Source organism: Halyomorpha halys, unplaced genomic scaffold (assembly GCF_000696795.3).
Source record: "Halyomorpha halys isolate HHAL.00 unplaced genomic scaffold, Hhal_1.1 Scaffold157.1, whole genome shotgun sequence".
In the NCBI taxonomy this organism is placed as follows: Eukaryota; Metazoa; Arthropoda; class Insecta; order Hemiptera; family Pentatomidae; genus Halyomorpha; species Halyomorpha halys.
In genome coordinates, this window is record NW_027114029.1 from 801,055 (window position 1) to 819,595 (window position 18,541).

General features: G+C 31.6%; 1 protein-coding gene across 1 annotated transcript in view; it reads left to right on the plus strand.

Annotated features, from left to right (window-relative positions):
- Positions 1-18,541, plus strand: part of LOC106678722 (zinc finger CCHC domain-containing protein 24) — a 53,765-nt gene that overhangs the window by 29,383 nt on the left and 5,841 nt on the right. Inside the window, exon 4 of the mRNA XM_014417424.2 lies at positions 5,289-5,327. Within this exon, the coding sequence (XP_014272910.2) occupies positions 5,289-5,327 (39 nt within the window). The remainder of the gene's footprint in view (positions 1-5,288; positions 5,328-18,541) is intronic.

The window sequence follows — 18,541 nt, forward strand, 5'->3', positions numbered from 1 at the left end:
ATGGGTAGATTCTCCACATGTTTTTATCATGTCACTATGTCACCTACAGCAAATTTACTTGTTGTATATATGTGTATACAGTTGTAAATATCAATAAATAAATTATAAAAAAAAAAAAAAAATATTTTGTGTATTTTACGTGATATTTTTCGGTTTTTTTTTTGTTTTGTTTTTTGCAGAGCACTAAAGTAGTACAGTAGATTAAACCACACTAAAAAATATGTAATGGTTTAACTAACGGATTGACCAATAGAAAAAAGTTTTTATTACACTTTATTTGAGAATGTATATCTCAACTCCTGTAGGGCAAAAGCATGCCCATGCCTAGAAATATATTACCGCTATATTTAATTAGCTTTAATTTCATAAAAACGAAGTTTCTTTTTGGATTGGTCTAGGCTTTTTGGCATCTGTAAATCCTTTGTTTTAAAGAGCCAAAAACAGGTTTAAACGCAACAAAAATGTTCTCATAGAATATGATCCAATTCCTCACTGAAAAGAAGAAAAATCAAGTTTTGTATTTTCATACATCGTTTACAAGTTACATTTGTTATTGAAAAGGAAGCAGTAATTCAAAAACTATTTTGGTTAGTTAATTCTAAATTTTAGTGTAGTAAAGTAGATGAATATTTCTTCAAAAATGAGTAGACATTTTTTTTTTTAAACCTTTTGAATGTTTTTCAAACTGCTAAATAACTCAACGTTTTGTTTTTCGTAAAACCATCACTCATTTGCGATTTTTTTTATCGTTACGCTTAGTAAATTAATGATTCCTCATTTTTAGTTTTTCTGACAGACAAATATAAACGCGATGTTTTTAGAATAACTTCCGTGTTTAATATGCATTAAATCCCTGGTAATTAAGTGGGGTTCTGTTATAGAATAAGCTGAGATTCGCCTCCAGTTAAGTAAAAGAATTATGTGACGTGAAATTTTGTTTCCTCAAAGTACCAGTGGTTTCAACAAAACTATTCAAAAATTTGTATAATATACTTTTATTTTTTTAAAATATGTAAAAAAAAATAGTGGGAATAGGTAGCTAGCTCATTAATAAGGCACTGTGCTATTCGCTCCAAGATCCGGGTTCGAATTCAGCTGTGGCAGATAAATATCTTCTGTTTCACATCTTCACTTACGGTTCGAGAGCCCTCTGGGGTCCACCTAGCCTCATAAAGGTATCCACCTTGAATTGGGTAAAAATCTGACGGTCTACCGTGATTCTGACCAAATCACCTCCTTGCACAACCGTTGGCCTAGTAACAGTACTTCCTTACCAAGTGCCTTCATGGGTTGGAATGGAAAATTTATTTATTTTTCTTTAATGTAAAATAAAATATTTAATGTGGATATAGCAAATTCAATTCTTTTTTTTCTTCTTAAGCTCTACAGTCCGAGATGGACAGCGACTTCCCAGACAATTTGACACCACTCCTTTATATTTAGAGCCCTTTTTCTCCAGCCAGTCACTCCTATCCTACGGTCCTCTATCATGTCCTTTTGCCAGATTTTCTGAGAGCATCCTCTTTTTATTTTTCCGGGGAAAGTTTCTCTTTGGCATTCTTTCTTTGGTCAACCTCTTGACATGTCCGAGCCAGCTCCTGGACTGAGTAAATCGTTCATGTCCATTAAGACCATCCATTTTTTATTGCTGATACATTAGTCTGATGCCTTGTCTACAGATTGTATAAAACATATATTTTCCGCTCTGAGACTCTAAAGAATCCTGTTGATCTGTGTTCTAAATTATTACTACAACATATTGCTGAAGAGATTTATATACAAGTAATTTTGTGCCCTTTATAGTAAAGTCGACTTATCAAATTCACAAGGCTAGAATACGGTTTATTTCCACTCATTTTTTCTTGATCTCATCATGGATCTTATTTTCAGAATTAATTTCAGTACCGAAGTATGTGAGGCTGTCGATAGCTTCAAATATTGTATTTCAGATTGCATGGCCTTCTTTCTTTGGAAGTTGATACAACCATGTATTTCATTTTCGACTTGTTAATCTTCAGTCAAACTATTTTATTATTCTCCTTTATTAAATAATGAATCAAGCTTTGATTTTGTATGAATGAATTCGAGGATTCTTTTAGAAATTCGTCTAGGTTATGCTTCCGATTTGCCAAATCTACATTTAAATCTAAATCTATGTATTTTAAAATCATAGTTACTTCAATATTAATTTTTCATTATTTACATCTATGTACTGATTTTCATATTTTTTGGTCTTCCATAGTTTTCATAAAAACAGTAGGGATGTACGTCTGGGATAGTTAGACCATTTTTTCCGAAACATGGCAATGTCTAAGATTTGGTATACATTTTTATTTGTATATTTGACTTTAAACAATTATAAGCACCTCTCGAACGATTTGTTACACTTGAAGTTATGATTTATTCTTCTGGTAAACGTTACTATACTAGATCAGGGTGTAAAACAAGAAATAAACGTTATCAGTGATATAACCATTGTTTATTTCAAAGTCTAAAGTTATAAACAGCTAGAAAAGTTATTAGTATAGTATATTCCGATGGAAAGCTCGGAATTGCTTACAAGAAATGATGAAAGCTAGTCCTACCTTGTTTGGTTTCACGATTGAAATGATGTTTCTATTATAGGTTTTCTGCTAAATAAGCCACGGAACGTATTGAATCTCTAGTTTAAGAAAAACCTATTGATTGAAAATTTTGTACGTATATCTAACGATTTTCTTCTTTTTAAATCCTAACAACGAGTTTTCCCAACAATTAGTTCGGTAACCAATATCACTTGAGGCGCCTTTTTGTTTTCCGTACGCCTGCGCTTTTGTGGCAGCATTAACTCACATTATCTTAATCTCAACAGTACTCACTGACTGTATTTTCCAAACTGTCTTCAGACTATTCAGACTATAAACTCCTCTCCAAGGCGTGCCTTATCTTTTGTGGGGAATTTTTCTGTAGCAAAAATAAATCTCAATTTATCAGAATACGGCTTTATGTTTTTTAAATATTAATATTTTTTTATAACTATCATTTATATATAAAATAAAGCCCTAATAGGAGATATGGTCTGACTATCCCAAATTTCACTGGTCCAAATATCCCAATTGTTGGGAATAGATGTACCACCTTCCCGTTCAGACAAACAGCACTACCACTACGTTATTTGAGGTTAAGATGCACTTGAGTTATAACATTGATCTTACGTCTAAATTATTTAAACACAAAAACAAAGAAATTTGGTTAAAATATTTTTCAACAGATATAAGTGAAATTTTCTTCTAAAATACACACGAAACTTAGAGTGGACCAATCTACTCAAGAAGAACCATCCAAATATTCGACGGGTGTGTCTATCCCGGACTTACCCTATTATATCTCTCCCATAAGACTGCTTTTATTTATATTATAACACTAATCTTTTCTGGTTTATACTTGTGCAGTCGTGAAGAAGTCCTGGAATTTGGGCCGTTACGTTGCCACTATTAAAGAAGTAACACTTTTTCACTCCTTCGTCACGACCATCTTTCTAAAACGATTAAGAAAATAGTCTAAGAAACCCTTAGAACTAGATTGCTATTGTTATAATAATCCTTAGAACTAGATTGCTATTGTTATAGTAATCCTTAGAACTAGATTGCTATTGTTATAGTAATCCTTAGAACTAGATTGCTATTGTTATATGCTTATATTAGAAAACCGAACCTCGTATAGTGTAAAGGATGACATATTTTTCAAAAACTTAATATTTTAATTTATCTTTGACATTTTTGTTGAAGTACGATATACATATTAATCAATTGACTAGAAACCTATGACAAAATCTAAACTTCTTTTTTGTAACAATATTTCTGGTTAAAGAAAGTAATTTTCATGTTTACATCAGAGACCGAATTGCTCAGTTGAATGTGTACTTTTTTTACACTACACATACAAGTGTATATAACAGAATTTTATTACTAGTAAATACAATACTGTATAATATTCATTATAGTTTATGATACACTTGTATACATGATATGATACTCTGCCCGTGTGGTATAGTTCATATGCTATTGCATGAATTGTGCATTTTATATACACAGATATAAAACAATTTTAGATATCATCCTAAAATTTCATTATTTTATCGATAAGTCTTTGTTACCAATGTTATTTTAATGTACCATGTTACCAAAATATTTTTGAAAGTAATGGATTATACGGAATTAGAACTAGATATCTGATAACAAACAGATAAACACAAGACTGAAAAAAGATTGCCCGTTCCTTTGCTTGGACACCTTTGTGATATAACTGGCATGCCTTTAGAACATCGCCGAAGCTACTTAAGCAACTATTGTCTTTCAGCCAAATCAGCCAAATCTGGATTCTGTTTTTTGGTCTCTAGCCAAAAATGCATTTAGGCACACGTTGACACCATTTTTTTTCCCATCTACCTCATTTCCTTCTTAGATTTCAACTCCCCCTTGAATAATAGCGAAAAAGGGAAATGCCAATGACCCTTAGTAGAGGTAATAACAAAATAAAATTATATACATACTGCTGCTCAACTGCAAACATATACACAGTTTTAGAATACGTGTGCGAGTGCGTTGGAGAGAGAGAGAGAGAGTGAGTGAGAGAGAGAGAGAGAGAGAGAGAGAGAGAGAGAGAGAGGGGGGGGGGAGATGATTGGAAAGGAGATTATTAATGAATATCGATGGAGACATCCTTCCCCCTCCTCCCATACTTGGACAGAACCTCCTAAAAATCCAAGTCTATACATCGAATTTAAGGGCAACGCATCGTAGTGGAAAAAAATTTGTTAGGGATTTTCTCTGAAACTCGGAAAATTAAAATTAATTTATAGCCTTTTAAATTATTTAGCATTATTTCTTTTCTAACGTTTCAAAATTTGTTATTATCGAGATTATCATGACTCGATCTTATAACAATCACGTTCTTGCCTCTGATACAACGGGTAAGAGAGGTGTTCTCATCTTTCGGCAACTTGTACAATGTTATAAAACGAAATACACAATAACTCTTTGAAAGTTTGCATATATCCCATCTACCTTCCAATAATAAGCAGTCTGTTTCCTACCTACCCATTTTTGAATCGCTGTTAAGATACACATTTTCTAGAAATGAAGTCTATTAATAAGTTGAATTATTTATTTATTTACCTTTGTTACGTTTTACCGGATATGCATGCGGTTAGTGGTAGTGATGGTTTAGTATTAGATGTATCAGTTTATAGTTGCCTGCTAGAATACTATACTTCCTCCAGTTCCGATCTATCGCTTCTATTGTTTCAGGCTGCAGTTTCGCCGAGCACATTTGACCACATGGCTTTCGTAAGTGTCGTATAACATTTTTTATTACTGTCTTTGTTAATTAATGATATAATGCGGTGTTTTTAATGAGCTCTGAACGTTACACAGTTCTTTCCATTTAATTTAATTTCGTATTTTAACCATTCTTAAGTAAGATACTTCAAGCTACTCAAATATTTATAAGCTACCCGATTTGGAAGACCTAATTTACATATAAATGATGCTATATCAACCAAGAAAATGAAATACTGATTAAATCAATGAATCATTTTTCTTTTAAAAATTTTTGAATAACAATGGGAGTAAATTTATACAATTATTGACTATACATTTAATTAATAATCTATCAATTATAAAACTAATAACAAATAGAGTACACTTTGATTATTTATCTACCTATTCATTTTTTTTTTTTTTTATAAATTCACACCTATCTTCAGATTGAAGACAACCAGCGAATAAGATATATTGCATAATTATAACAATAGTATGAATGACATAACCAGAGACCAGCACCCAATACTACCTCCTCATAGCACAATCAGATACCAGCACCCAATGCTACCTCCTCATGGCACAATCAGATACCAGCACCCAGTGCTACCTCCCCATAGCACAACCAGAGACCAGCACCCAGTGCTACCTCCTCATAGCACAACCAAAGACCAGCACCCAGTGCTACCTCCTCATAGCACAACCAGAGACCAGCACCCAATACTACCTCCTCATAGCACAATCAGATACCAGCACCCAATGCTACCTCCTCATAGCACAACCAGAGACCAGCACCTACCTCCTCATGACATAACCAGAGACCAGCACCCAGTGCTACCTCCTCATGGCACAACCAGAGACCAGCACCCAGTGCTACCTCCTCATAGCACAACCAAAGACCAGCACCCAGTGCTACCTCCTCATAGCACAACCAGAGACCAGCACCCAATACTACCTCCTCATAGCACAATCAGATACCAGCACCCAATGCTACCTCCTCATAGCACAACCAGAGACCAGCACCCAGTGCTACCTCCTCATAGCACAACCAGAGACCAGCACTCAGTGCTACCTCCACATAGCACAACCGCAGACCAGCACCCAATGCTACCTCAGAATGTTAATTAATTTTATTAGGTAGCTAAGATAATGCCTCAATGGAGATTCAATTGCTCGGTCACCAACGCCCGTTGGTTGTTGGTTTTGGTAAGATATCGTTGGGATTGACCACTGAACGGAACCTGAAAGAGGCAACCGGGAACTCCAAGACCCACGGAGCCTGAGTTCAGAAAGCGTTCGAGTCCCACACGCCAAATGGTTACATTATTGTTTAGGGTACGAGGATTTATCAGAGGATGAGGATAAAAACCATGTAAAACATATCTAATCGTTCGCATATCGCATACTCCACTTTTACAATTTTATATTCATGTGTGTCTGTGTGCAGTTCTCTGTTACTAAAGTACCATGGAGATCGTGTAATCTGACGTAGTGTTTTTAATTAAAATATTTGTAGCTTGTTCGTGTGAGTTAATTGTCCAATTGATTTATAAAACATATATTCAAACTTGTTTCAGTAAACGAGGAAAATACTTTAAAGTGCAAGTTAGACGCTTCTGCTTAAGAATGAGGACTCCATTCTTCTATCGAATGTCAGTCCTAGATATTTCATTGGATTGGTCTAGGGAATCGGTTTGTTGTGTGCGAATACTAGAAGATATATGTATAGATGGAGTGTCAATGTTATGTGTTGGGATTTTTTATTACTTGTTTGATTTTGCAAAGTTCAAAGCAGTCCTGAATTTGTATTTAATAGTTTTAAAGTGTGAAGCCTGCAGAGTATTCTTATATCAGGTAGGGGTGGCTGTATTGTCAACGTGGGTCGCTGTGAGGTTGTTATTGTCGAGTAAGAGTGTGTTAATATTCTGTACAACAGTGGTCCCAGAATCGAACCTTGAAGTACTACGGTCTTGGTTGGATTGATAGAAGTGGTTTCTGAGCCTTACCGTGCAATAAAACATCAGTCAGAAACAAAAGAGAGAAGTAGAAGGGATAAGTGGTTTCAGGTTAAAGGAAAGTCCCTGGTGCCATACTTCGTCAAATGCCTAAGCTGCATCAAGAAATACACCAGCTACATTTTGCTTTTGCTCCAGATTTGTATAAATATAGTCAGTAACTGCATGTAATTGATAGCTAGTTGAGTGAAATGAGTGGAAACCCAATTGATGGTCAGGTATGATTTGTTCTTCTGTAAGGACGTCAGTCAGTCTTTTGTATGATAGTTTTTCAAACAGTTTGAAGCAGACAGGGAGGCAACTAAGAGGACTGTTTTGTAGGTTTATCATGGAAATGTATATTAATTTCCTTTATAAAAGGAATTTTAGTGATCCTTATCCTGTATACCATTTTAGGGTACAGTGAGAAAGATTTTCTTGGCATTTCTTGGAGTGAAACTCCACAAGGAACAGAATTGTAGCAAAATATTAATATGAAGTAGCATGGACGTAAAACTATCATGCATTTAGGTATCGCTATGTTAATGCCAGTTCTGATTAAAGAATGGTTCGGTTTCGCGAGTGAGTACAATAATGAACTACTTTAATTGGAATAAAATTAATTTTTAAAAAAAATCTTTATTTTGCAACACTGTGTTCCCAAAGAATAATGAACATGTGCTCATCATTTCATACTTTCCTGACTACATCAATTGCCAATCAGGCACAACATTCAATTTTAAAATAAAAGAGGATTAAACTCAAGAATACAGATATTTGTGCAGATCTATGTGCATACAGTATAGTATACAGTTAATGTATCCTCTTGAGATCAATAATATTAGAAAGTATTTACTTTCACTTACCGATATATGGAACGCATAGTAAGGGGGAACATTGCGATCATGAACAATTTCGTTGTTTTTAACGGAAATATGTTTTAAGTTCTCTGAGTCCAAATACCCAAGCCTCGCAAAATAGTCTGAGTATATGTGATTTTACGTCTAAAATAAAAACTCGTACGAAACTGAAAGTACATACTTATAAGACAGGTATATTATTGGAATATTACAGACATATTTGTTGTTCAAGTCATTTATTGACTCAATTTTTTTTAAAAATATATCCATCACTAGATGCTAAGCCAGTATACAACAGAGCAAAACCATAAGCAAAATGACTCCATACTTTCATTGACAATACGTGAACATGGTTTCTCAATCTTACAAAACTTGTTAACTGTATATATTCTATTTTTGAACCAAGTATTCATTGTTTATTTCTTCATTACTTATAATTTAAATTTATTGTATTTTTTAAATTACCTTTTCTTATCATTGTATAGTTTTTTTTTCTTTTATTTTCCTGCTGCTGAAAATTATAAATATATTTATACTGTTTAAAACTATAAATATGAGTATACCGTTTAAAACTATAAATATATTTATACTGTTTAAAACTATAAACTACTGCATATTGAAGAGCTTTTCGAACGTTGCCTTTACCAAAACCAGAGATAAAATTTGAAAAAATGTCGTTTGATGCAAATAAACAAGTAGCCCCCTCGAGAAAACAAAATTTTCAAGGAATCCAAAACATATGTGGTGTATTTCATCTGTTCGATGTTCAAAGAGCAGACTTCAGATATTTACTTTTGTTAAATGTCTTAAGTTTGTCAATTATTTAATTGTTATAAAAATAAAAAAATTCTACATTTTATTTTATTGTTCAAAATATTTTTCTTCTTATCTACATTCTCATTTATGTGTGTCTGGTTTTTTTTTATATATTCGTTTTGCAAAACTAAAATAAAAGGTAATTATACAAAATTAAAATTAAAATAATTTAGCAGTTTTTAAAATAAAATAAAAAAATTTATAATTCTTAGATTTTTTGGAGGATTAGAAAGCATGGGTTTAAGGAAAAGCCATTGAAAATTAATATATATAGGAAACTTCGACGAGATTTTTCTCACTTTTACATGCAATATTGTCCTTTTATAGTTTATAATATAGTATCTTGTGAAAGCTATTCGGTTATGATTATGAATAACTTATTATATATAATGAACTATAATTTTATTTTTATTTCTTCGAAAATCAACCAATAACTCATTGGGGATAAGGGATGTAAGATGTATGATTGTAATTATGCGATAAAGTCTTACTTCCCATTGCTATAGTTAGGATTTAGCAGAAAATTACTAAATATCGTATTGAAAATTTATTTTAAATATCATGACGTCTAACTAACGGAGCTAAAGAACAAATTACAATACGTTAGTAAACGGGTTGAAGACGTCAGGCAGCTATGTGAGATTGTTAAGAACTTGAATGGCATCTTTGGCATCAGTTGGCCCCAGACCATTCATCTTAACCAACCTGTCTACGTCACTCACGGCTCAACCGAACCACGCCACATAATTTATGCATGGGTGTGTGTGTGTATGTATATTTACACACAAGTATACATTAGCCATTCTTTAGTTATGTTGAAACGAAAAAATAGTTTGAGGTTTCAAACTAACATTTTTTTATTTCGAGTAAATCTAGCTTGTTTCAAAAAACAATATTAAGGGGTGCTAATTTGGCGTTATATTAAAACCTTGCCGGTTTGCCATTAAGATAAGTATTCGGACTGGAGATGTCTGGTAAGCTATGAGAACAAGCTCTGAGGTTGCTAAGGATTTGAATGGCATCTTTGGCATCAGTTGGCTTCAGACCATTCATTTTAACAAACCAATCTACGTAACTCACGGTTCAAACCGAACCACGGTGCATAATTTGTGAAGGTGTGCGTGTGCCTGTGTTTATACATTCGAACAATGGGTATTCTATATTCTATAGGGGAATGGGTTTTTCTATAGTCAATAGTATACATCCAAAATTAAGTTTTAAGTTTCAAACTTAGACATTGCTTTGTATTTTATTTTCAAACCAACTAGCTTGCTCTAAGAATTAACATCGCGAGTTGCTAAAATGTAGTTAAACATTACCAATTGACCCTTTAGGGAGGAAACAATATTTTGTAAGATTTACACACAGGCGTTTTTAGAGTATACAAAATAGTACATTTAATTTTTAGAAAATTTTTTTTGGAATCCACTTCGATTTATTACGATCATGGAAAATACTAAATCCGAGTCTGATGGTTCAGATTTTCAACATTCGGATGGACTAATTTTCACACAACATTTTATCGTTAGTAATAAGTATGAAAAAACGACCCCATTTTAAAATAGAAAAAGCATATTCTATATTAAGACCATGTTGGATTATATTCAGAATTATAAATAATACATATTACATATTCTTATATTAAAACGAATTTTCGGCAAGAAAACAGGTATAAATTTGGGGTACTGAAATTGAGAATATTGAGTTCACATCTTTTTTAATTGTTTACATTCACCTAACCTATATTTGAGGACCATTCTTTCAACAATTAATATATCCACTTCACATATATATACTTTTTTGTGAAAAATTAAAATCTTACATCTAGATATTTTTTAGTTTGTTTCTTAAATTTAAAACATAACTTAATATTTTCACCTGTCGAATAGAAGTTATCAATTAATATTTTCTATAAAACTTTGGTTTGTCTCAATGAGCTATTGTATAATAATTTTCCAAAAGTTGATAAATTGAATTTTAATTGATTTTTCATTAGAAAAATAAATAAATAATGAGGGTAAGTATTGCCGTTGGTATAAAGATATTGATATTTTGAATCGATCAAGAATTAATTTCAAATCATAGTAGGTTGGTAAATGTATAATGGATGGGCTAAGCTGATAGGAAAAGTGAAGCCTAAAAAGGTAAACCAGGGGCGTGACAGAGGAGTAGAGGAAGAGTACAAGGACAGAATCACTGGCTGCCTTCTGTTTTAGTTTAGATTACACTGGCAGACATTCCTATTAACCTCAACGTAAGCCTAAGCTCTGTGGGCGTGGCCTTTGCTTTACTTTTACTTTGAAGGAGAATAGTGTTATCCCCCTCCCCTACTTATACTTCACCATATTTGTTATTATTTATCTTTATCTTTATCAAAGATGTAATAAGTAAAAATGACTGTAACGACATAATCAGTAGGAACAAATTGATGATAATGTAATGACAGTTTTATCTCAGTGAATCCAGAGAATATCTTTTTTTAAACCGATCGGAAAGTAAGGTTATAAACGAGTATACTTGGTTGGAATGGTGTTTATAATGGAAGGAAGGATTAATTCGCGCTGACGCTACGAAAATATTAGATATGGTGATAATCTTATTTTTGGAATTATAAGGGCCATTGAGAATTTCGAATCGGCCAAACAAGACGATTGGGTTGCATAGATTACAGCGGCAGGAATTGTCACTCCCAACAGTATAGCATTGGCGCCTTATAATAGAGCTCTAAAAACAATCGAGAAAACATCATAAGCTGGCTCGTTTTACCCGGACTCTTTGGCTAGGGAACTGGCCACTCTTGTAAAAACTGAGGTCACTTCTAAATTAAGGGAAGGATATAAAGGTCCACCTCTCTTTATAACGGGGCGTGTCTCCAGCCATATAATATATTTCAATATTAATCAACTCGACAGTAATAATTTGCCACGTAAATGGCAAAACAAGATACTCTTCTAAAAAAAAAACTTGTTGTGTCTATCAAGGACTTTTTATAAATTCGGCGTCAAAATAAAACTGGACTCTAGTTTTTAGGTCCACTGGCAAGGAAGCAAACCTTTATGTGAGGTTGAGTTAAAAGGACTGACCTACAGTCGGCACAGCCTGCTCCGGCTATAAATATGTTTGCTTTATTATAAATATTTACAACTAGTTTTGTTAACTGACCCGCGACACAACAACCATTACTTGAAACTAGCAACAAACCAACACCAATCACTTCTATTTCTGTAATGGAAGTAGGAAATTTAAAAAAAAAAAAAATATTTATAAGAACGATTTACTAAAACCACTAATATAGGTTTTTAGAAAATGAAATTAAATGATTTTTCACCTCCTTTTAGCTTTTTGGGTGAATACTTAAAAACTGAACTCATTACATCCACGTTTCTAACTTTTATTATTAAGATATAGAGCTCCGAATAAAACATTAATGTTTTGAAACAGCCGCTATTTTTTATTCCCCCTACCTATACTTGGCAGACTCATCAATTTTGACTAGTGATTATACATAGTTTTCATTAAAGTAATCAAAAATTGTGGTGAGAAAAAAACTGCCTTTTTTCCTTCCTGGCTACTACTTCACTCTTTCATACCTCCCCTCTCCATTGATTCGCAACACACGTTTGATTCGGTAGACAAATTAACATAAATTATTTAATAAATAGCAATTTATAAATAAATCAAAAATAAAATAGTCAGAGCAGTAGAACAGTTAAAAAAGCAAAACAAACAAATAAGTTAAAAAAACTAATACATAAATTTAAAAAACATATAAATGAATTAGAAAAAATAAGTTAAAAGACAAATAAATGTGTTGAAAAGCTAAATAAAAACAATAGTAGATTAATTTTTTTATGAGTTATGAAAGTGATGAAACGGTATAAATCATTAAAAATAGAGACTACTGCATGATGCGAATATCTGATTTGTTTAAAAAGGAGCTAAAGGCACTTATTATTTGTTGGTGAAAATTAAAAATTTTAGCCAAATTTCGGGTAATGATCAATTTTTATATGTATTAATTTTATACGATCAAACCAATAACATGATACAGTAAATAATGGGAAAATATGAGAAATGTTGTTTATTTATTTCAGTTTATAAAAGTACAAAACAATTTATTTTAAACAATTTAGGAAGCATGAACAGCACAGTTGGCGCGAAATCTAAAGGAATGCTCATAGTTTGTGGCAATGGCTGAAGATCAAAATCACATCTTGCCAAGAGGTTAGGAGCCAGAAGATCTTTGTTTCGTTTAATAAATATTATAAATTATAATTGCTATTCTTATCTTATACTGGAAGCTCTGCGGATCCAAATATCTCATGCCAAACAAATATTGACTTCATTTCTAAGAAGATTTGTATTCACTCCAGAATATAAATATTTTGTAAGATGAAACCAAGACTGGAAAATTTAGAAAGAATAATTATTGTTGTTGATAATTTTATGAAGAAAAGCTCTAATACCTGAGATCATTGTGTTTTACAGAGATGAAGCGATTTCATAAACTCACCTTTTACTCCTAACAGCGCCTATGAACTAGTTCAACACTATATACGAATTTGGTTTAAAAATTATAATATCGATACCTTACTTCACAGTGGTGCTAAATAAATTACCACTAGCTTTAAGAACGGTACAATTAAAGGTTCTCGTTTTTAAGAATATTGTTACTTATTAATTAGTTTTTAAACTGAAGAGATTTAGAATTTATACCTAAATCTGTTCAGTCTAAAAACTAACTGAAGAGTTGTAATTTTCCTAAAACCTTTAATTTTATTGTTTGTGAAGTTAGTGAAAATGTATTCAGCAGCACTGTGAAGTACACTCCTCAACTCTCAAACTTTCGTGAGTTTCCATCAAATGATAGGCAGTGTGAAGTTGGCGTCTCACTTTTCCAAAACGTAGTTTTTATCCTTAACGGACAGACCTTTTTTTTAACCCATCAGAAACTCTAGAACTGTTGGAAAGGAAGCCAGAACTATAAGAAAATGTGTGAGTCTCCACCAAATAATACCCACATACAAATTCACCTAGCACAACGAATCAATATTTTTTATACACATTTCAATTGTAATGCAATCGGAACTCTTTTTAAAACAGAGGGGCGAAGGGAGTAAGAATAACGTTAATGGAAAAAGATCATGATCCAAAAATGATGAAGCAACATATATCATATTGAAAGCCGAATTGCATCAGATAAATATCATAGTGTTCATGCCGTGAGATTACAAATGTGTTTTGTATTTTGAAAATACAAAGTGTTTTGTATTTTGAGCAACTCAACGCAGGCCTTTACTGCCAACAACTTATAAAATTGTAGGAAGGCAAACGCAAACGAATCATGTTCCGCAATAACAATGGGAGGCCTCACATTTTTTTAAAAACACTTACGACATTATAGAAGCTTGTGTGCGATGTGATGTCGCATATCCCGTATAGTCGCGATGTACCAAAATTTCAATAATAACGATCGTTATTCAACGACTCAAATCGAGTTTTTTTTTTTATATTCAATAAGTACCAGATGTTCAACGAGGCGGGATCATAACGTCACCAGAAATGAGGGCAGAAGGTCATCGAATAGGATGGAAAATATTTTCCTGATTTAGGTTAATTTTTTATATAGGAAAATTGAAATTTATTTTACAATAAGACATCGAAATTTCTTTCCTGACAACCTCATAATATACTTCAGATAAGTAAATTATATAAGTAAATATATAAGATATATATTTATATTATATAATGTATAAATTATATGAGTAAATATTATTTAACCAGTGAGATGAGATGAAACGGAACTTATAAGCTAGGCTCCATACGGGCATAGGTCTTGAGTCATCTTCTTTAAAATAGGGCGTACTAGTTGCTTTATTTTTAAATTTACGTATTTCTCAATCCTCCAGTCGGATACTACGGACATACCTTAAAAAGGAGAAAAGATCAAATATATTTTTTACCTAGTAATAAAAAATATTCCAAATATTTACATACATATATATGTACTTTGGAGGTAAAATACGCTATAGACAGATGTTTGCAATCTGAGACCACGATTCACAAAAATTATAATATGGGCGTGTCCTCACTTATACATAATGTTAAAATTCTAACAACAAAAGTCTCATCTTCACTTTTTTTCAAGATTTAAACCTAAATATCTAGGTCATTCCATTATTGATTAATTATTTTCTATCCCTCGACTTCAACCAATTTTTAATGATTTCTTTTTTTTTCTTTTCTTCTTTTTTTTTGGCAAATGTCAAATGATTTGATTTCTATAGATTTTGTCGCGGGATTCAATAGTGTAGTTCAAAATTTTATAGTTTTTTTTCCTGTAATAAAATATTTAAAAAAAAAAAAAGTCGGAATGTTCAGGAGTTTTACTGTCCAAGAAGTTGACAAGTTCACCTGCTTTATGATGACTGATCTACAACGTTGAAAAGAAAAAAAAGTTTTAATATATTTATACATTTACTAATAAATCAACAGAAACTAAAAGCTGCCTCCATGTTTTACAGAGTACTGTCTTCAGGAGTGTTACCATAGTTGTGGCAATACTGTTAACAGAGAAATGCGCAGTGAGGGAGGCTCGCCCAGGGAGGAACTTTTAGGAGGCAACATAATTAAACTATATTTTTTATTTTTAACCTTTACAATACACGAAAAATATGATCGTTCTAGCCAAAAAGTTCATAAGAATTACTCTATATTTTAAGGAAATTAGTTATTTAAAGGAAAATGCCTAAATATTGGGGTGGCAGAATTTTGCTCCGCACTGGCCGGGTGAAACCTTCTCTTATTACTAAAACGCAGTTTTTCAATCATTTGGAGTTTAACACTTCCTGCAAAAGAAGCAAGCAGTTTTAGGCTCTAACCTATTGCATTCTGTCAATGGAAAAAAAAAATCTGGAATATTACTGCTCAGGCGTGTTAATACCAGTGGAGAGTAAAACGCAGGATTGAATTACACTAGCTAATTTTAATACTTGAAAAAAAAACAAAGAAAATGACAGAGAGAAGAAAGGTAATTTTAAAAAAAGTTGATAGTATACAAAATCAGCCTATCTGGGGCCTGTTTCATAATAAAGTACAAACTAATACTATTAGTATTTTAGGTAGTACTTTGTACTATTTCGAATCAAAAATACAAAACACAAGTTGTACTTTCGGAAGTACAAGGAATACATCGGAAGGTCACACTATGTTTGCTATCGTTATTAGGCTTATAAACCGGGAAAATAAGTTACATATGAGCTGTCTTTTCTAATGTTAGGTTGTTTAACGGTTTCTTATATCCACAATACATACAATTGTCTTAAATCATAATTGATATGTTAGTTTTGTAGTTTCAGTTTACTTGTTTATATTCCAATGATGGTCTTAAGTTCAATTTATGTGACATACACTTTTATTGTGATTTCGTTATGTTCTTTTTACTGAATCAAGTTATTTTACGTCATCATCTCAGAATAGCATTTAAATAAATTTATTATATCGTTAAGATTATCTGTTTCTGTTTGATTTAAAGTGTTGTGTTTGTACCAGATTTATTCAGTTGAAATACTGCATTATTATTATTCAATTTTATAAATTATTTATTATAGTTGTGTATATTAACTGTGAATTTTTATTACATAATGTTGTATCTTGTCTTATATAACTTGTTTCTAAGGGTTTTTAATTATTTTATTTGGTACTTTATAGTTATTATCATTCTATTATATTTATGTTTACTCTTATTTGGAAAATAAACACAAAATCAATACTAAAAAGTAATCTTTATCTATTTGCTTATTTATTTTCTTATACCTTCAATCGTATTTACCTTCCTTCTGTAGGTTTTTGATTTTCATTAGAAAGGTATATACATATGTTATAGGTGTAAATATATATACTTTTTATAAACCTATAACACAGTACATTTACTTCTTAAAGAGACATAAAATTGTCTAATTTACAGATATAATTAAAGGTTAAATAGTATAAAAAGAGTTACGTTAATCTGTAACATTATTATTGTAATTTTCTTCCATAAATTACACAAACACACAACTTATTATTACTATCATTATTGCAATTGTATTTAATTATGTTTATGTAGCTGGAGTCTGTGGTAAAAATGGCTAATGTAGAATGTTTTTTTTACTGAGGCATAGTAGAATAAATAAATAAATAAATACTAGCTCACCTCTGTGAGAACTCTCACATTAGATATTTTTTTTCCCTCTCTTTAATACTCTGTGAGTATAAGATATATCATGGAAAGATTTATATTCATAAAATAATATAACTATAAATGAAAATGTAAGGAAGGCCTAATCAACATATACAATTGGTAAAGCTACATACTTTATTATAACTATTTTGGAGTAACACTTTACACAAAAAGCAAGGACCAGATTTATATGTAATAGCAGTGTTGTTTTCATTAATAAATATAATCTCTTGAAATTCAAACTGTTTTATTTAAATTTAACAATAATATATTCTATTAGATTAATTTATACTTCACATATGTCTCGCATCACAAACTATTCACAATCCTCCCAGGACCTACACCTTTTTAGCAGCACTTTTGAAACATTTACTAGCTTGTCTAATACATACTACTTTAAAGGAACACCTTATCTTAAAAAAGTAGAGGTCAACATAAGAGCTTTTTATTTGGAGAAGGTTACATATTCATATCAGTGCAAGAGAATGAAACAACTTATTTGTTACCTCTTATATTCAAAGGGAAACAAAAAATGAAATTTTTATCATATAGGGTGTTTTTTTAAGTATAATGTACTAGACTAGTAATAAAGTATTGAGTGTAAAAAAATTTTTCATTAATTTCACACAACTTCAAAGCTGAAATTGTTCTTCACTCTGTAAGTTTTTTTTTTTCAAGGAATGGTCTCTTCAACAATATTATCATTAAATTCTTGATCTTCAGTACTAAATTATAAATCTTCCATCATTTTTTGAAAAAGTAACTAATTAAAACAAAACTCACATAAACAACACAAACACTATTATTAACTCTTAAAGATAACACAATTAACTTTATGCACTGTTAACTGGTTCTATGATATTACTAGTGAATTGAGATTGAAACGTGTACATTAAAATTTTCCGATTTTAATAATTTTAGCTTGTACTTTCTTATAATAAAAAAATATATTTTCAATTATATTCTTTTGTCTTGATATTTCGGAATTGTTCCACTTCAAAATACTGATAGTGAATCTATAACATTAGCTACCTATTATACGGTTTTGTTGATTATTGTTATTAATTATTCACGCCGTTTTGTCAATTTTAGCCACTTTTTACGATATCGCTCTATAGCACTATATTAAGTCTCCTTTTCCCGTTTTAAGTAATTGTTTCGAAAGTGATTGAAATTGGTAGATGACATACGACATCTTTCATTAATTTCATCTTATAATTTCAGAGCTGACACTGTTCGTTTTTCTTCTCGAGATGTTCTTTCCAGCAACACTAACTTCCATATACGCTATCATTCCAACATCTTCATTATTGAACAATAAATCGTCCAAAAGTTTTTGAAAAATAACTA